Source organism: Ictalurus furcatus, chromosome 24 (genome assembly GCF_023375685.1).
Source record: "Ictalurus furcatus strain D&B chromosome 24, Billie_1.0, whole genome shotgun sequence".
NCBI lineage: Eukaryota > Metazoa > Chordata > Actinopteri > Siluriformes > Ictaluridae > Ictalurus > Ictalurus furcatus.
The window spans coordinates 17,671,680-17,692,263 of NC_071278.1; the positions used below are offsets into that span (position 1 = coordinate 17,671,680).

Genomic DNA, 20,584 nt, shown 5'->3' on the forward strand with positions numbered 1-20,584 from the left:
TCTGCTCGTTGTCATGGAGGAGCAAAGATGGCGATACTGGCATACAGCCTGGGCAAACGGGAAATAAATCAATATTTTAGCATTAAGAATGCAAAATTGCTGTCTCTCGTTGCTGTCATTCTCCTCACCGTGTTCCACGCAGTCTCTCGGTATTATGGAGGTGAGTGTTTAGACACGGTAAACACCGCTGTGCTCGCGCTCCGTGCAGTGTTTTTAACCTGACAGTGCCTTTAGCCTGTGTGCTGTGCTGTGCTGTGCTGTGCTGTGTTAGCTTAGCCGCTAACGACTGCTGCAAAGTCAACGACCTGGCACTCTAACGAGCTAGTAAACCTGTCTGTTTTATTCAGGGGGGACGTTAAAGCGTCTTTTTTGTCCTTCAGAATATGCATTCTTAGCATGGTGTAAAGTGCTCCTATAAGAGTTAGAGTTATTTCTCCAGGATAAGAAAGGTTAATTAATGAAGTGGTCTGTAACGCAGCTGGCAGAGTGCTGTACATAATGTGCATGTAAGCGAATGAGCTGTCAGAGTAATGTGCTTTATTATTAAAGATTTCAGCGCATTGCACGATCAGTGCTTTGTTCTGCTGGGTTAAGTCTGCTCTTGGGGTTGGATAGTCCTCCAACATTCCTCTGCATTTGTCCGAGAATGACATCTAGGTATGGTAAACTGTTACACCTTGACATTGGGAGCTGGAGCTGGAGCTGGGTGGAGAAGTACAGTGTAAAGCTACACATTTCAGTCTTGTAAATAATGTCAATGCATGGTGGCATCCTTGAAAAAACGATACAAGGTGATCAGATATGCCATGCTCCAGGAGCCTGGAGTTATATCCCTTTACGACATTGAGCAGTAAACGGTGGAGATTTTCCGACTGCTTCACTATTGTGTAATATTCTTTTAAAAAATACCAAAAAAAAAAAAAACCAAAAAAACCTTAACTTGTGTACATAATATAGCAGTGTTTCCAAAATGGTTTAGTTTCCTCCAGCTGTTAGTGATGGTCTACCAGTTTGAACAGCTCAGCCTGTTTTCCAGCAGGGATATATCATTATGGATGATTGCGCACACACAAACTCTAGAAAACAAGGTTTTAAGTTTTTAAACCGACATTTAAAACCACTCAAAGGAAACCCCACTCTGTAACACATGTAAAAAAAAAAAAAAAATTGGTTTATATTGAGATATTTGAAATAATATGTGCGTAGGGATTCTGGTGTTTCGTCGTTTTCATTATTCTTGCGAGACGTTCGTGGTTTCTCAAGGAGAAATGAATTGCTAGCAAATAGGGCTGGGCGATATATCGATGTAATATCAATATCGTGATTAAAGATTACGCGATAGACTTTTCTGAGATATCGTTGGTATGGTGATGTATTTTTAAAAGTTTTTAATAAATATAAATTAAACGGTACTGAATATGGATGCCGTTGATTTGACGTAAATGTTTACGTTTATAGTTACGACATTTGGTAGACGCCCTTATCGAGAGCAACTTTTCATTTATACAACTGAGCAATTTAGGTTTAAGGGCCTTGCTCAAGGGCCCAACAGAGGTATCTTGGCAGTGCTGGGGCTTGAACCCCTGACCTTCTGATCAGTATGCAGAGCATTTAACCCCTGCCCCTATTTATTTTACTTAATCGTCTTTGTCGGGATTATAGAAAGGTATCAAACTCAGCTTAGCAGGGTTTTTTCATGTTTCTTTTATTTTACTACTGTTCTGCAGACGGTTTGTTAGCTAAATTATATATCATGATGCGCGTCATGTATCGTAGAAATGTCCTGAAGTTAGGGCTGCACGATTATGGCCAAAATGATAATCCCGATTATTTTGATCAATATTGAGATCTCGATTATTTATCACGATTATTCATTGATTTTAGGGACGACATATTTTTATTGTACTTTCACATTTAAGTAAACAGGCCGCTGCTTTCATCTCCATGTTGTGCTACATTCCTGCTAATGTACAAATCTTTGCATCAAATTAGACTGATCCTTAAAGTGCATCATCTCGTAGAAGCAAAACATAAATAAAATTGTACCCAAAATATAGGAAAGTAAAAATGCCATCAACCAAATGAAAATATGCATCAAATATAACAATATGCAACTAAATGAAAACAATTCAGGCCTATGCAGAAAAGGCAATAACAGTGTTTACAGGAGGAGAGATGCAAAAAAAATGTAAAAAAAAAAAAATTTGTAACTTTTAGGAGATTACAAAAATTTAGGAGCACAGTTGAAGGGTTGTGTTTTTTTTTTTGTTTTGTTTTTTTTTAAAAAGAGATGGAAGCGTTAATGTGCCACAATATAACACACAAGTAGGCATGAGACAACTTGAGCTTGTCAATTACGACAGAATTTAGGAACATAGTGCGTGATCAATAAAAGATGGCTGTTGTGAGATCGGGAAGTTGAGAAAAGCGGATGATGTTCAGTGTTACTCGTCATCGTAATGGCTTCTCTGCAGTATTTACACACTTCTTCAGTTGACCGAGGAGATGAAAAGCAGTGTGAAAGTAACTGTTGCGCGGTGTAGTTGCATTTTGGACTTCCTTTTTATTCCGATTGTATTATACAACTCCGAACAGGTCACTCGCACCGGTGCGAATAAATATTTATTCACAGTCGCACAAAGTACTTTTCAGTCGCAAATGCGAGTGAAATGGTCGCACTGTAGAGCCCTGAGTTTATCTGCAAAGTGTTTTCCCGTTCAGCGTGATGAGGTTTAATGTCCCCGACAACCTCTGTAGTGCCATTTAGCATCGTGCTAGTGTCATAATTTCCCCTCGCGCAAGGGCATGGAGCTTGCAGCGAAACTGGCAGCTCGAGCGCTAAAACGCTAAGACCGTTTCTGGGTTTTGCCACTACAAAATGACGTCATCCCTGCACCACTGTATGTGATTGGCTGTAAGTGTAGGAAGCACTTGATCTGAGTGGAGAAAACAGCGGAGTTTTCTATGAGCAGAGGACAAACTTTAAACGTCAATATCGCAGTCGATCATGTTCATTTAATCGTGGGCAGTCGAAATCGTAATCGCGATCGATATTCGATTAATTGTGCAGCCCTACCTGAAGTGTCGTGAAATGATATTTTTGTTGTATCGCCCAGCCCGAGATCCCACTGGCAGAACTATCAGCAGGTAGTCACATGACATTGGGGTTGAAAGACGTTTATACTAAAGAAGTCCGTGAGAATTTCTTTACAGAATAATTCTTGGATGCCATCGAAGATCGCAGAAGATTCACTGATCTAAAAAAAAAAAAAAAAAGTCATGCTCTTTAAAATTAATCATTAACCCAAGGTTTTTCTTACTACCACATAAAACTACCACAAACCTCTCTGTCCTTTCATTTTCTTATTATATGCTGCTGTTGTAGAAATTTAAACCACCTTTTCTGGACTGGAATTTAAACCCGAGGTTCTAATAACCGAGAAACAGGATGAACGTTCATCTTAATTAAATCTGATTTAAACATAATTTCGATTTATGATGTTTTTGATACGGTCCCTTTTAATTCAGCTTTGTTAAGGTGTATACAGTCGATGTAAATTAAACTTTAAGGCGTGGTTCATTGTTTTGTTAAGGATGGTGCTGGATTAATTAGCGTTATGACTTTGTACAGTGCCCAGCGCTGTTACTGACAACATTACCCTTTGCATATATGTCTTTCTGACATCCAAGAATGTTGTGTGCCTCCTTCTGTTAACATATAAAACATTGGGTGTGTAAAGAGATGCATATCTGGCATGAAAAGAAAGAAAACCTGTTTAAAAAAAGTCTCTAAACATACGACATAATTTCAGTACGCAGACTTTACCAGGTGTCTTGCCACGTCACATAACTTTGAGGCTTTTATAATTGTCATTTTTTAATGTGTAAGTATGGGTGTTACAGTTAGGAATTTTCACAGTATGATAACCTGGTTTAAAAATATCACAGTATGAATGGACCATTACAAAAGGCATGCATGCATGCACACACACACACACACACACACAGAACCCAGTTATGAAAATGAACGAAAACATTTCTGCTGTAATCTTGTGCAGTTTTTGTCTCTTTGCAAACAAGAACTACAAAGAAACAAAAAGATGAAGTCCCCTAATGGTATTTCTTTCCTAGAGAGATATTTGATAGCTGTCTGTAAAATCTCTAACGCTGTCAGTATTCAGCATGTTGTGGTTGTAAGCTGAAAGAGAGAGTGTCTGTATGCAAAGGCAGCACGCTGAGATAGTTGTCTGGTTTCGTTCTTGTCAGGTGTGCTGTGTTCTTTTGTGCATTTGATGGTCGTTGTGTATGATGAAGTTACGAACATGCTAGGAGCAGCAGCAGAGGTAGCAATGTAACGTGTTTACAGCAAGAGAGGATTACACAGTCCGAGGGATTTCAGTGAAGTCCGCGTCCCTGCATAGAAAATGTAGGTGGAGTCCACAGGCAGCAGGGTGTAATCCAGCCTTCGTTGCAGGGATTTCAACCCAGATGTTCTAAATGAACCATTTTACAATCTACACTGTATGGCCAAAAGTATGTGGACACCTGACCATCACACTCGTTTGTGCTTGTTGAATATCCTGTTCTAGATTTAGTCCCCCATTTACAGTTACAATAATATATAATAATCTCCACTCTTCTGGGAAGACTTTCCACTAGAGTTTGGAGCGTGGCTGTGGGGATTTGCTCACTCAAGCATCAGTGAGATCAGACACAGATGTTGGGCGAGGAGGCCTGGGGTGTGCAGTCAGTGTTCCAATTCATCTTAAAGGTATTCACTGGGGTTGAGGTCAGGGCTCTGTGCAGGCAACTCGAGTTCTTCCACGCCAATCTTTCCAGACCGTTGCTACATCCCCATTCGCCTACTGTCCGTCCTTAATAGTATCTGAGATTTGAACTAGTGCCAAGATCTGAACGTCCCAAGTCGTTGTATGTTGAGATGAGTATCCCGAAGGTACCGGGATGGTCTACTATTTATGGTGAGGATCCGTGGATGCTTTTTTCAGCTAATAATACCCACAACTCCTTGAGTGAGTGCGGAGGAGTTTTGTGACGGTTCGCTTCACCGGATTCAACCTGGCGGACGAGTGTGACGTTAGTGATGCGCATTTTCGAGAGGTGTAAATGAAATCAAGGGAGTGGTAAATTAAATTCTGTAGTATAAATTATATAAGGAGTAATGAAGGAAGAAAAGCTGAAATGCAGCGAGCAGTTTGTTTACAGTGACGGCATGCGTAACTAGGCAACAACGTTCTCTTCCTTTACATGACGTGTTAGCATGACCCGGTACTTGCATATTCTTTTGCTACACACTCAAAAGTGTGTACTTTTTTCTTCACAAAAAGCGTACATGCCTTGTCGTGCATAGTATAAGTAAGAGAGTGGGGATGCAGCACGTTAGTTCATGGCCTTCGCTTTGTGTACTGGGACAGTGACGTGCTGGAACAAGCTCGGGCCCTTTAGTTCCAGTGAAGGGAAATTCTAATGCTACAGCTATACAAAGACATTCTAGACAATTCTGCTTCCAGCTTGTATTGGAGAAGGCCCACATATGGGTATGATAGTCATGTGTCTAGCAAACTTTGGCCATATTGTGTATCATGTGGCCCCTAATTTTAAATAATTGGTATGTTTTTTTTTCATTAGTGAATTTATAGTCTGCATGTGTGTTTGCGTCTCTGTTTCTCTGTCTCTGTGTGTATATCTGTGTGTGTGTGTGTGTGTGTATGTGTTCATCCTTATATTGCACTGTATTTGTCAGGCCGGGACACGTGTGAGTGGCTCCTATCCAGTGGACGGTTCCTAGGAGACAGCGCATGGCAGCCTTATGGCTGCATGATGCACAAGTACAAAAGCATGTGAGTCACACCACAGTTACTCTGTAATAACACATGGGGTTATTATCAGAACAGCAGTTTAAAAATCATCTTGGTTCTGTTCTTTTTCAGTGAAGCGAAAGCTTGCCTCAATAATAAGAGAATAGCATTCATCGGGGACTCTCGAATTCGTCAGCTCTTCTATTCTTTCGTTCAGATTATCAACCCTGATACAAGGGAAGAGGGGAACAAGGTTAGTTTGCGCCTACTGTATTTACTGAAATAATGTAAAATTACTCTTAGGCTATTCTGAATGTTCTTTTGTCTCCTCTAATAATAAAACTACAGCAGAATTCATGTAGGCCATACTAGGTGATGTGCTGAGTCTCGCTATTTGTTGTCGTGTTTGATTTTTTCAATCCCTGGTTTAGGACTAAGTAAAAACCAACTGCACACCAGGTCTCCTCGCCTGACATCTGTGCCTGACCACACTAATGCTCTTGTGGCTGAATGGGCAAATCCCCCACAGCCATGTTCTAAAATCCAGTGAAAAGCCTGCCCAGAAGAGTGGAGGTTATTATATAAGAACCAAGGGGGACTAAATCTGTAATGGGATGTTCAGAAAGCACATGGGTGTGATTGGTCAGGTGTCCACCTACACTACTGGTCAAAAGTTTAGACACACTCATTCTTTATTTATTTATTTTTTTTGCCCACATTTTTGAAGTCATAAAAACTCTGGAGTAACACAGATGGAACTATGGGAATTATGTTGTGATTAAAAGTCCAAAATAAATCAAAATAATTTAGTATTTTAGCATCTTCAAAAGTAGACACCCTTTTTTGCCTAGAATTTCCATAAATGTATTCTTTGCACTTTCTCAACCAATTTCTTGAGGAATCCCCCTGAGATGCTTGTTCAACACCTGCGTGATGCTGGCCCCCCACCCAACGCAAAACATCGGCAAGATAGTCTCAATCGTTTGTGCTCCATTTGTGCTGGTTTTTGTTGTAAAATTTTTTGTTTGTGCTGCTTTGGTTTTTGAGATATTGAAAGAATATTTATAGGTCATTCTGAGGTCACTCAGCACCCCCCCCCCCCCCACATACTCCAAATTCACCCCAAATAGTCTCGTTTTTTTTGTGCCGTGAAAATTTTTGTTTGTGCTGCTTCCGTTTTTAAAATATTAGACGTTGACTCACTCCTCGTGCGAACACTCTTTTAGGGTCGAATTGCCGAAGACTTTGTCAAGACTAATCATCTCATCATTTGTTCAATAAATAATTATCTTTATTTCATTCACTGGTGTCTCCTGATTGCACTTTGCATTTATTTACAAGGAGTATCATCTGCTACACTTCACTGCCACCACTAGGTGTAAGTGACACTTCTGTTAATATGCTATTGTGGAAATTAGTGTAGAGTTAGTATAGGACAAGTCGATATAGCTACTAAGTCAAAATTCCGCCCAATGTAAGTACAATGTTTTAACACTGTCACTTACAATATTACTAGTTAACTTCAATCATAATGGTACAACATTCAAGAGAGCTAAGATTGTCAATGTTTATTGAACAGAAAGCTCATTTCCAATACTAATATGGCTAATGGAGCTATGAAATGCTAATTACAGCTGCACATGTGACCCATGTTAGTTTTTTGAATATATTGTACATCTAGGGGTCAACATTACCATATTGGTCCTAATATAAGATATATTATCCTTATATATGATTTACTATATTATAGAGATGTGCCAATAATCGGTATCGGCCGATAAAGGCAATTTTTCACGCTATGGGCTATCGGCCGATAGTTTAAAAACATCCGACGATCAGGGCCGATTATATCCTGTCAATCAAAAGAGGGCGGGAAAACATTGTTTTCATGCTGTGTGTAAAGACAATAAGTTAAGAAATCTTACTTTAATATTCGCCTGTAATTCAATGTCTAATATTTTAAAAACAGAAGCAGCACAAACGAAAGTTTTAGTGGCACAAACGAAGCACACACAAACGAGACTATTTGGGGTGAATTTGGAGCATGTGGGGGGGCTGAGTGACCTCAGAATGACCTATGAATATTCTTTTAATATCTCCAAAACCAAAGCAGCACAAGCGAAGCATTTAGCGGCACAAACCAGCAAAACGGAGCACAAACGATTGAGACTATTTTGCTGACGTTTTGCGTCGGGTGGGGGGCCAGCTTCACGCAGGGTTTTTAAACAGCATTAAAGGAGTTCCCACCTATGCTGGACGCTTATTGGCTGCTTTTCTGAATATTTCGCTCCAAGTCATCTGTTTACAAAAATATTATTTTGTAAATAAAATGTTAGTTATATAATGAAGAAAAATTAATACGTTGGCACAATTATATTTTTGTCTACAACACCGATTTCAAACTTTTAATCATACACCTTCAGATCAAAAGATTTCTAAGATCATGAGAAATGTTTCAGTCAAGTGTCTCCAAACTATTGATCGGTAGTGTACATTCGGGAATATCACTGAGATGAGGCTTGGCCCACAGTCAGTACCAAGGCAGCTTTCAAAAGCTCTTTTTTTGTAAACCCAGTAAAATCATAAGCTTAAACATTAAACATTTTCTGACGCAGAATATATGTGATTTATCACGAACCAAGACCAACCCATGGAGTACCTGTGATATGAGATGCTGTCACAATTTTCTTGCATCATATTTTGTCTTTTTTTTTTTTTTTCAATGAAGTAATTTTATTGTTTGTGCTGAACTGAAATATTTATTGTAAAGATTTCAACATGAGAGGGAAACGACTTCAATAATAGACTTTTTACAGTTCTACGCTGTAATAAGGCGCCTTATTGCTTATGACCTGGTTAGGACCTTAGTTTACTCCTGATCGAATTGAATCTCTTTTTCTCCTTTTCTGTTTGAAATGACCGGGCCAGCATGAAAACATTCCCTTTGCAGATAGAGAATCCTCTGTGAATGTGGTGAGTGTTTCCTCAGGAACCTTTATTTCTGATGGTAATAGAAATAGAAACTAATAGTTGAGTAATAAAAGAAAAAACATTTCTGTAGGACTTTTTATGGCACGCAGAAGTAAATAATTCCATGAAGGAGCAGTTGACGTCATGGACAGAGGTAAACGAGAAATACGAAATCGCATGATTTCAGATTATTTGGGGCTACAGATTGGTGTTGCATCTTGTCAATTTTTGTCTTTATCACTCTTTAATACAGAAGCCCTCTTCCAAGCCAGATGTCATCATCATTGGTGCTGCTACTGTAAGTCAAAGCCACATGAAATAAATATTCAGATGAAATAAGTGTACTTTATTTATTTTTTTTGCCTTGCTGCTCTAACAGGTTATTCAGACAGTACGTTTACACAGACAGCAATCATCCAATATTAACCTGATTAAGACGATACTACCATGTAAACAGTAACTATTAATGACCTTAATCCGATTAAAGTCATACTCGAAGTAAACACAAATCAAATTAAGACGTGTGGAGTATTCCTGTTTTAGTCGTATTCTCGACGTGCGTTACAGACATGTAAACACCTTAATCACACTATTAACGCCGTGTGAGAGTTTTCACCGCATTTTGCGACAGGACACGTACACACACGGCAGCGCTCGACCGTTTGACGGCAAACAAGCGAGCACGGGTGCGTCCGAAACCGCGTACTTGCCTACTACAGTATATAGTAGGCGAAATGCGTGTATCTCAGCTACTATATAGTAGGTAAGTACGTGGTTTGGGACGCAGCCCACGGCTTCAAGGAGTCGTCTGTTTGCACGTACAGCACGACAGATAATTAACCGCACTTGAAGCTTTCGTGAAATTAAAAATAAAAACACCCAAAACTTTATAGGGGTGTGCTCAATTTTGTTGCCAGCGGTTTAGACGTTAATGGCTGTGTTGAGTTATTTTGAGGGGACGGCAAATTTACACTGTTACACAAGCTGTACACTCGCTACTTTACATTGTAGAAAGTGTCATTTCTTCAGTGTCGTCACATGAAAAGATATACTCAAATATTTACAAAAATGTGAGGGGTGTACTCCCTTATGTGAGATACTGTAGGTTCTATAACATGTAACACAGGAACATGAAAGGAATATTCTAAAAGCGACTCATGTAAACACCTTAATCACAATATCGTCTTATTTAGAATAAGCTCGATAATTAAGATTCCTGCTGTCCATGTAAACGTAGTCAGAGTTGTCATGCTTTTTATATTTTCACAGTGGTCTATTAAACTGCACAGCGGCAGCAGCGAGTCACTCCTTCAATACAAAGCAAACCTCACATCTTTAGCAGCACCATTGGAAAAACTAACCGAGCACAGTGAAGTCTTTTGGGTCGTACAGGGTGTGTATCAAAGGTGGAAGTTCATCAATATTACGGAGATGTATCGTGCAGTGAACTGTTGTGTATGTGTGGTATTATGTGTGTTCATTTCCTTTCAGAATCTTTCTTTTCTTTTTATATGTTTTTAGAGCTACTTTTAGAGGTTCTTTTATATTTATATAGTTATATATCTGATGCACTTTATTTGATGTTGCTCTGATCGGATTGCATCCAATTTCGTTGTACATGTCAGGGCTCCAGATGGCGACTAAAATGGTCGCCAGTGCGACTAACTTTTTAATTTTGCGACCATGTCTTTTCCGCCAGTGGCCAGTGGCCACCGTTACCCACAAACAAAATGAAAAAACAAATTAAATAGAAATTACGATACGTCTTGTCGTGTTCGGCTACTGAAGTCTCATCTCCTCTTGCGCCAGCGTCTACCTGCCCTATCGCATGCACTCCTGTATGGCTTCCAATAAATAAACTCTGCACTCTTGTCCTGCAGTGGTTGAAGCGTCAGCTGTACAGATGAACAGAAACAGGTTTAACGTCGCGTTTATCGGGTTGAAAAGTTGGAAGTGTGAACTTTATTAAAGGTGATTTAGTTTGATGTGGTTTGGGATTTGAATTTATCCGTTATATGTAGGCTAGCTAACTGTGTAGTTAACTAACGTTAGCCAGCTGACAAGAAAACGAAATGCGCAAACGAAAAATATCAGACTTTTTCTCATTCCCTGCCCGTCCAAACCCTGCCTCCTCTACAGCATGTTGAGACCAACTCGACCAGTGAAAGTTCTCAAGTGACATTTGAGTCGTCCCAGCCCGTTTCAATCGGTGTGCAATCTTTTACACATGATGACGGCCAAGCGCGGCGAGTCGAGTCTTCTTCTCCCGTCCCTGCGGCTCCCATCCCGACAAGACAGTTTAAATCCGCTTGGCTACAAGAGTTCGTCTGGTTACGTTATGACGATGGGAAAATGTACTGCACCCTTTGTGCTAAAACAGGACAAGATATTGCTGGTAAAACGGAGTTCATTACCGGTTCGAGTCATTTTTAAAAAAAGAAACCGTGAAGAAGCATGGAGACAGTAAAAAACATCAGAACGCCAGGGATTGTGTCATTGCTAGGTCTGCCCCTCGTGCCACAACAATCGTGAAAGCAGTGCAACGCGCTAGTGATCAAGTCGCAGAAAAAGAGATGAGGGAATGGAAAATAAAATTCAATGCAGACTACATGACTCTGAGCCTGAATAAGCAGGAAACAACTAATTGTACATAGTTGAATAAAAAAGAAACAAACGACTGGACATTTAAGTATTTACGGTAATATGATTCAATATGATATACTGCACGTTGCACAGATTGTGTATGTAAAGAATACATTGTGTAAACTATGGGAGGCAGAGTAAACAAAGGCAGACAGTACAGAGGGGAAGAAAAGGCAATGTGAGGTAGCCGTTTAACAATGACATCATCATATGTCATATGACATCACTATATTTTGGCTCCTGAAAATTTGATTTGGCACCTAAATATTTTTGGTTTAGGAGCCGATGGCTCCTAGATTATTTATTTTTTTTTTTAGTCTGGAGCCCTGCATGTACAATGACAATAAAGATTCTGTTCTATCAAGTGTGAAGAACATCCCAAAGAGCAAAAGGACTATTTAATCATCGTTATGCTTGTGTGCCTTGCTTTTAGGTCCCGTCTATGAAAAGATCTTGAGCGAGAATCGTAAGATGATCACCAACGAGCAAATTAACTTGTATAATGCAGCAGCACTCAGTGCTCTGAACAGCAGCAAGAGGAACGCCAAGGCTATGGTGAAGTTCCTGCAGTCGTCACGGCAAGCTGCCTTGGAGACCATCACCCAATCAGAAGATGGCCTGCACCTTCCTGTGAGCGCAAGGAACGTGGTAGGTCATTAATTGTTTGACACGCTTTCATGTAGATCAGAGGTGGATAAAATCTGTAGTCTGCTCACCTGGGACAAGCAGATTACAAATCATTTTTTCATTCATCAGGTTCAGCACGCTTCTGTATAACGGTCACCAGTGCTGTTTTGTTTTTCTAACCTCTATGTTTGTTTAAATGTAACTCGCTCCAATCGGTTTAACTTTTGGTGGTACAAAGCACCTAACTGTTGTGGTATTGGTAACTGTTGCACCACCCTTATTTGCATTGCCCTTTTTGCAGTATGCAAGCAAACCATGAATGTGGTCTGGCTGTTGGGCGGAGCTATTTTTACTAGGCATGCGCTCACCGTCCACTTTATTAGGAACGCCTGCAGATTCATGCGGTTATCTAATCGGCCAATCACGTGAGAGCAGCGTAATGCAAAAGAATCATGCAGGTACAGATCAAGCGCTTCAGTTAATGTTCACATCAAACATCAGAATGAATAAAAAAAGTGTGATCTCTGTGAATTTAATCGTGGCATGGATGTTGGTACCAGAACGGCTGGTCTGAGTACTTCAGAAACTGCTGATCTCCTGGGAATTTCACACACCGCAGTCTCTATAGTTTAAGCAGAATGTTTCACACAATGTTTCGTCATCATTCTTAGAGACAGTCTCGCCCCTCCCAAGGATTCAAGCACTCGCTTATTATATAACTTAATTAGCCTGATGGGCTAATTATTGAATTTATGATTTATCCACCCCTGTAGATGTATTCATTGTTTTGTTTTGTTTTTTTTTTTTGTTTGTTTTTTTTGTAGGAATCATTATCTTTATTACCAGTCTGAATACAAATACTTGCAGGCCACAATTTAAAAAAAAAAAAAAGAAAAAAAAAAGTTTGTACATTTTAAAGACTGATCCCAAACCAGTTAACTGTGTACAGGCACAACACTCACTCTTCTCTCACACACACACACACACACACACACACACACTCACACAGAGAAAAACATCAGTATTTATAAACCAAAAGTACCAAAGTTTAAATGAGGAAATGGAACCGAGGGGAGAGGTGAGGTTAAAGCAGGATGTTGGTGATGAACTGAAGATATGATGTACTGAAACTTGTACAGATCCTCATCAAATGAGGATTTATATATATATAAAAAATAAAATAAAACAAATAAAAAGATTTGATATGGACAGTAAAATGTTACACTGACATCTAAATAGATAATTTCCCACAATTCCAATTAGTTTTATTTATTAATTTGGTGAACAAATCAGCAGGGTTAGGACCTAGTTGTGAATTATTTTCATGTTGTGGGAACTACTATGTCTGTCCACACACACACACACACACATATAGACACACATACACACTCACACCCCTGCACACACACACACACCACAGTGGGTGAACATTTTGCAAGAAACAAAAAAACCCGACAGCATTTCCTCTCTCTGTCCCAACGCAGTCGTTTCTATGGCGCGATGTATTCATTGTTGACGAACTTGTTATTCTGCTCATCCTTCAGGGCGCCATGGTTCTGATGAACTCCATATGCAACAAGATCCTGATGCCTATCGATGGTTCGTGTTGTCAGAGTGTTCCTCCACTGAGCGTGCTACAGAAACTGGCTGCTGGACTTTTTCTGGTAGCTGCAGTCTGCTTCCTGGTGTTGCATGCGCTCGGCTACACCGGGCACTGGAAGAGCAAGCCTGTGTCTGATATTGAGAGCGGTGAGGAGAAGAAACCTCCCACGGCTGCATTTCCACTCATCCTAAAGAACGTGTTACAGTCCATTTGCAAGATGGGTCTCATCATGCTGTACTTCTACCTGTGCGACCGAGCGGACATCTTTATGAAGGAGCAGAAGTTCTACACACATTCCACCTTCTTCATCCCGCTCATCTATATATTTATGCTGGGGTGTTTCTACAATGAGAACACTAAAGAGGTACAGGTACACTTTTTTTTTTTCCTTCAAAACTTTGATTTTGCAGCCTGTAATTTTGGGGGAATAGAATAAACACGTTTGCTCATTGTCCCAGTGTGTCATGTTGCGGTTTTAAATTTGTCTAAGTTTGCTTGGCGTTGTAATTCCAGCGTATCCAACTTCAGTCCCAGTGACACTGCTGTACATGTAGACTTCAGTTTTCTTTATTAAAAACAAAGCACTCTGTTGCCCTTTTCCCACCCGTAGTGTTTAGTGTCATAAGTGTTGTGAATTGGGTTAGACGTGTGAATCAGGACTGGGATCCTGTGGGAACCAACACAAAACCCACAGGGGCAGACCGTTTTTTTTTTTTTACAAAATTTCCCCCATCCCAGTGGAAAATGGAGTTAAAGTTCTAGTACCCGTACTTAATTCCTGTCCGTTTTATTAATTATTCAGACTCTACTTTTTGTCACATAACTTGGACACTCTGTCACGTCATGTAGCTACTCTTTCATTTTTCAGGCCAAACTGCTGAACAGAGAGCAGACTGATGAATGGAAGGGCTGGATGCAGCTGGTTATACTTGTCTATCATATATCCGGAGCCAGTGCTGTAAGTTCTGACTGGAACATTCTTACGCTTGCTTTACAGTATGATCACCATCTCATTGATCTTATTTGCTCTGTACAGTTCATACCCGTGTACATGCATGTCCGTGTCCTGGTGGCAGCTTATCTCTTCCAGACAGGATATGGCCACTTTTCCTTCTTCTGGTTAAAGGGTGATTTCGGACTCTACAGAGTGTGCCAGGTATTTATCTCTAGCATCCTTTCTCTCTGTCCTGTTTTCCAGTGTCTGTATTCACATCTGGTCATATAAAGTATGTCTCGTAAATGATAAGTACACACTAAGAGGTTTGTTTGTTATAGGTTCTCTTTAGACTCAATTTCCTGGTGATAGTGCTCTGCCTTGTGATGGACAGATCATACCAGTTCTACTATTTTGTGCCTCTGGTTACCTTTTGGTTTGTGATTATCTATGCCACAATGGCCGTGTGGCCACAGATTCTACAGATAAAAGCCAATGGTAATAATGCCTATTGAAAAATTCATGTTGTGATCATTTTGTCTCCATGTTATACACACGTAGCACTGCATTGTGTTTGTGTGTTTCAGGCAGCAATTTATGGCACCTGGTACTTGTTTTGAAACTGTTGGTGTTACTTCTTTTCATTTGCTTCTTTGCATACTCACAGGTGGGCTCTTCCAAACGTTAAATTAGATATCTCAGCATTCTTAGAGATTCGTTATTTAACTGCCTCACTTCTTTACAGCACATAGTGAACTTTTCTTTTTTTTTTTTTTTTTTTTACAGGGTTTTTTTGAGAGTATTTTCTCCGTGTGGCCTGTTTCAAAGCTCTTTGAACTCCAAGGAAGTGTCCATGAGTGGTGGTTCAGGTGGAAGCTAGATAGATTTGTAAGTAATATATGCCTTATTTTATGTGACGCAATGTTTGCGTACCCTTGACGAAACGAAGACCAAAAATGCATTTTGTAACTATGCTACAGCATAGAGCATTAATAGAAAATGTATGAAATGAGCCTAGATACAAAAAATACACACGTGTTCATAAATAAGACAATAAAGACAACATCTATGTGATGCGCTGGCATTACAAGACAGTTACACGCTCCATTCTCACAGCCCCCTTTGTTAATTAGTTGAACATTATGTTCTTCTTTTTGGAAAAGTCCTCTAACAAGCACATCGATTTCAATTCCTCATGCGACAGATTAACATCGGATTGTAGCCATTTTCTAACAAGCTGCAGCACTGCCCTGCTTTTGCATGTACATTTGGTCATTTCGCAGAAGTTCTCATCTAGGGCGACTTACAAAATGTGCAAGCAGTTGATTGTGCAGCGATACAAAAGGACCGTGTGCGTCTGGAGTTATTAATAATCTGAAAGAGACAAGTGCTAGATTGATCCAAGTGGAGTCGGATTTAATAATATGTTGCGCTGAACTATTTCAATTGCTTTTGTTTGATTTGTTCATCGCAAACAGCTGAAAGTCTGTCGATTTTGACAATAAACCTGAGTTGCAATGGGGGTTGAATCATTTTGAGGCAACTGTATAACAGACAGTTAGTAACAAAGGGCAATTTTAAAGCTGTGTGCGTAAAAATAATCATTCAAATCCGACATGTAATACAAATGGTGATCAATGCAATGTAAGAAAGCAATGTTTCGTGTTATGAACACGTTTATAGAGAGACGTGTTAAGAAATCCAGACTGCTTTTAAATGCCAGTTATACCAATATGTTTGATTATTTACGCTGTTAGCATGCCATCCTTCTGAGTGTGTTCCTCCACTTCTGTTGCAGGCTGTCATCAACGGCATGCTGTTCGCCTTCATTTACCTGATATTGCAGAAATATCAGATCCTCTCCGAGGGGAAGGGCGAGCCGCTTTTCTCCACCAAGATTTCCAACTGCTTGCTCTTTGTATCAGTGGTTTCTTTCATAGTAAGTATGCTACTAGACTCCGCTTGTACTGCCTCTGTGTGTTTGACTTAATCTTGAACTTCATTCATTTCTCCACCTTTTAGACATATTCCATATGGGCAAGTAGCTGCAAAGATAAGACTAAATGCAATGAGATGCATCCCTACATATCTGTGGTGCAGGTAATTTCCTGTAAATGGTGCTTTTTGTTAAGGTGATATCCTGCTTCTTCCAGCTGTTCACTGTGCTATTTCCTCAACCCACAGATTCTGGCATTTGTTCTCATCAGGAACATTCCTGGTTATGCTCGTTCCCTGTACAGCTCCTTTTTTGCATGGTTTGGAAAAATCTCATTAGAGGTAAGGTGCCTGTGGCATGAGCAATCATTTCCCCAGGCAAATTCAGCAGTTCGAAAAAGTCTTTCAAATCAAATGATGAAAAACAAATCAGTACTAGGAGTGTGCGCAAGATGTGTGTGAAAACCTGGTCAACCATCTGAGGCTCTTCTAGTTTTCGGATACTGCAGGTGATGGTGAAACGATAGAGAATGTAATGTTCAGGCTTATAGGTTGACTGAAAACTGTAACCCACTTGATTATAAAGAATGAACACACACGTATTATCCAATCAGAATCCCCTGTGTGGGTGAAGATAACAGACTCTTATAAAGTCACAATATGGTAGGACATATGTAGAGTGAGATTCATGCATTTGTCTGTGTCTTACTCTTGTAGCTCTTCATCTGTCAGTACCACATCTGGCTGGCGGCTGACACGAAGGGCATCCTGGTCCTTATTCCCGGAAACCCCTCTCTAAATATTATCATCAGCACCTTCATCTTCGTATGCGTCGCTCACGAGATCTCACAGATCACCAATGACCTGGCCCAGGTGGCCATTCCTAAAGACAGTGGCACGCTGCTCAAGAGACTGCTGGCGACTGGACTCTTCATGGGGCTCGTCCTCGTGCTGTCTAACAGCCGCTGGGCCTGAGACGGAAGGAGTTTAGCGTACAGACTCCTGAGTGAGTTGATTGATTGGAACACATCCTGTTTAAAAGGAAGTTTTAGGAACAGACTCGTTGCTGGCACAGTGCCGCTCACTAAATACACCCTGAGCAGCACGTCTTGGAGCAAAGCTCATCATGCAGTATTTAGTTTATGAAGACAGTGAACATGCATTTTATACGTAATGTATGCCGTGCCTTTTGAGTTCTGCAGTACCTGTGCTCACCGACTGACTTTTCAGATAAGACTAAATCTGACACCAACACGCGAGGGAATAGAAACAACCTCTATTCCATCCATGTTTTGTACAGTATTTAATGATTTAAATTAAGTTTACTTTGTACAGCGGTGTATTTGCGTCGCCTTAACGTCCGGTCTATCATTTCTAGTCGATTTTTGAATGTTGAGCCCATGTGGATGAAATATGAATGGGGTTTTATGTTTCCTCCTCCATGAAGTACACATCGAACCATATGCCAACAGCTTCTTTCGTCACTAGTCAGATAAGTACTGTGAAAACAACAACAACCTGAATTCTTCTAAATCTCAACCAGGGTATCCATGGGTCATTAATAAGTATCAAAAAAAAAGTCATTCATTCTTTTCGAGGAAAATCAAGCTTTAGATGCATTAAAAAAAAATCTGGATTTTTTTTTTTAATTTATATTTGCTAATTTAATGAATTTGAATATATAAAAGCCATCAGTGGCCTTTAGAAGAACAGAACTATTTATGTGGATACTTTGTGTACTCTTAATTTTTACTACATCTACTACTGTTACTGAAGTATGCAGTGGTTCCTTCCTGGATTCTTGGTGGCTTTTATGTACTCATAAACTGTACGTAAATTAGCTAAATATCCGAAATACATTCAGATGTAACATGTTTTTCGTAAAATTTGGGCCTTCCACAGGTACGCCAATGCTGTCTAGTAACGTTTGTGCGTTTTATTTCTTTCTCTCCCCTTGCTACAGTGACCCTCCGCTCTAGTAATCCAGACATTTCATAGACTTTGACACATCAAGAATGCTCGGATTTCAAACAGCTCTTTTGATATTTACCTTTTATTACACTTATAAACAGTGTAATAAGTATTTGAAAAGGCATTAACAGTGCCTCATAGTGGCATTAAAAAGGAATTCTCTTACACCAGGTGAACAGACACGTGACATTTTTATCATCAAAAGGGTCAATGCATAAACTACTGAAAGACTGCTTATCCCGAGACACTGTACACTAATGTACACCTGGAGTTGTGTGACGGTTTATTACCCTGTTATTTATTATTACAATTTTACACATATATTTAACCAAGCTGCTTTGTTGTTCTAATCCTGTGATTTGAATATTGATGGCGGACCAAAAAAAAAAAAAACAAAACAAAACAAAAAAAAAAACCGTGAGAGGCAGAAGTCCCACCGATGAAGGATTTATGAGTAGGGAAAGGCTTTAAAAAGTGCAGGAGTTCCATTAGACCAACCTAAGCTAAGCTTTAGTGGAGTTATGAATTTTCAGAACTATAGTAAATCATTTTATTCTGTATGTATTATTCTGCTTTCCGCTTTTACATTTCAGTAAGTACAAACAGCGAAGCACACTGTCCCCTGTGTTGTGAATGTAAATCTTTACTCTGTTACCGTATATTGATGCTATAAGGAGGTTGTGTTTTACCTTTTAAAGCTACTAACAGGGAGTTTAGAAATACAGTGCTTTAATCCCTCAACTGAAGTTGAGAAAGCATTGGAGTAGATTTAGACACATCACTTGTACACATTTTCTTGTTTGGGACTATGGCAGCTGGTAAAATGTGGCTATATGGTAAATATCTATAAGCTACAAGATGGATTGAAGTTTGTTTTTCTCTTGACGAGTCTATTAATTGTTTTTTGTTTGTTTTTTTTAGAGCAGGAACGGTTTTAAACAATCCTGCTGGTGAAATCCGATTTTTTTTTTTTTCAGTTAAATTATGGCCATGTTTATCTGATCTGCTTTTAAAAAGGGCCACTAGGTGAATGCTAGCTACAATGATCAGACATTTTGTAATTTAACTTTGTACCATAGCTTTGTTTCATAGTTGTTGTATTTTGCAGATCTACAAAATCTGCGCTATTTTAGCCTTTTCTTCCATTATAGGAAGACGAGATAAAAAGCAAACAAAGACCTTGTGTAAAAGTACGCGTTTTCCTGAAGTGGCGTTTAAGCCAAACCGCAGCTGTAATCTGATGGATTTACTCCGCGTTACGGCTGTTTATCCAATTGTAAATGTGTGGATTTTATTTTTTAAGACTTTGGTCAAACATTTTGTATAGTTTAGTTTGGACCTCCTGTAAAAACAAGATTCATACCATGCTAATGTAAATATAAAAGTTTTGTCCTGAAATGTGAAAAGGTTTTTGTTGTTTAGTCATCGTCAGTGATAAAATACCTTGCTGGACATGTTTTGTACTGTTTTATTCCCCCCAAGCATATCCTCTGGCACGCATCAAAATCTAAATCATTACACATGCTCATGAAGCTACAGATGGAAGATTTTTACATTGACCATTTTATTCATTTATTTATCAAAACATCTTTAGTCTAGTAAGATTTTTTTTTAAAAAAACCCCACTAAAGTCGAGTATTCAATGAAAGTCTGTTAAAGCTTCAATGTGTTGCTTTAAATGGTCCCTTTAAGAAGACAATTGCCTCAAAATACCATCAGATATTTCAATAGTTTGGATATGGTCATGTGAGTGTAGCCATCATTAGCTCCAGCAGCTGCTTGGACTACTTTTCACTGATGCTGCACAGGACCACAGAGCTATAGCACATGCAGATTTGGCACAATGTGGAAACACAAACTATACAGGCACAGGAAGCTATAAGTGATGAGACATCTCCTCACAGATTCAGTGCTTCAGCCACTTTCCTCTCTTCAGGAATACCATTTACCTGCAAGGAAAATACACAATTTACTATTAGAAAGTTGATAAGGCAGGACACTTGCACCACTACAACACTAATCATTAGTACTTGCCTCCAGCCTTCGAAATGTTGACAAACTGTAATTATCTCCTTTGGTAGCAGT

The 20,584-nt window shown here is 39.5% G+C and overlaps 2 protein-coding genes across 5 annotated transcripts in view; one reads left to right on the forward strand and one right to left on the reverse strand.

Annotated features, from left to right (window-relative positions):
• Positions 1-19,951, forward strand: casd1 (CAS1 domain containing 1). 4 transcript variants are annotated; one of them, XM_053613445.1, is made up of 18 exons: positions 1-160; positions 5,762-5,858; positions 5,949-6,069; positions 8,745-8,789; positions 8,878-8,940; positions 9,040-9,084; positions 10,056-10,179; positions 11,863-12,077; positions 13,601-14,029; positions 14,528-14,617; positions 14,696-14,815; positions 14,935-15,091; positions 15,181-15,260; positions 15,380-15,481; positions 16,392-16,532; positions 16,616-16,693; positions 16,778-16,870; positions 17,246-19,951. In XM_053613445.1, exons 1-18 carry the CDS (start codon positions 28-30, stop codon positions 17,501-17,503), a joined length of 2,391 nt encoding a protein of 796 aa, XP_053469420.1. In that variant the 5' UTR covers positions 1-27; the 3' UTR covers positions 17,504-19,951. The 4 variants fall into 4 exon arrangements, with proteins under 4 accessions (XP_053469420.1, XP_053469422.1, XP_053469423.1 ...); XM_053613447.1 differs by having other exon boundaries at positions 13,601-14,023; XM_053613448.1 differs by lacking the exon at positions 1-160 and adding an exon at positions 4,868-5,555.
• sgce (sarcoglycan, epsilon) overlaps positions 18,909-20,584 on the reverse strand; it is a 17,056-nt gene continuing 15,380 nt past the window's right edge. Inside the window, exon 11 of the mRNA XM_053613450.1 lies at positions 18,909-20,448. Coding sequence (XP_053469425.1) covers positions 20,432-20,448 — 17 coding nt within the window. The 3' untranslated portion in view covers positions 18,909-20,431. The remainder of the gene's footprint in view (positions 20,449-20,584) is intronic.

Bases quoted from the DNA above. Each gene is read 5' to 3' on its own strand.
- casd1 (XM_053613445.1), top strand. From the start codon at position 28: ATGGCGATACTGGCATACAGCCTGGGCAAACGGGAAATAAATCAATAT. The intron at 8,790-8,877 runs GTGAGTGTTTCC...ACATTTCTGTAG, and splicing joins GAGAATCCTCTGTGAATGTG to GACTTTTTATGGCACGCAGA. The intron at 14,030-14,527 runs GTACACTTTTTT...TTCATTTTTCAG, and splicing joins AGAACACTAAAGAGGTACAG to GCCAAACTGCTGAACAGAGA.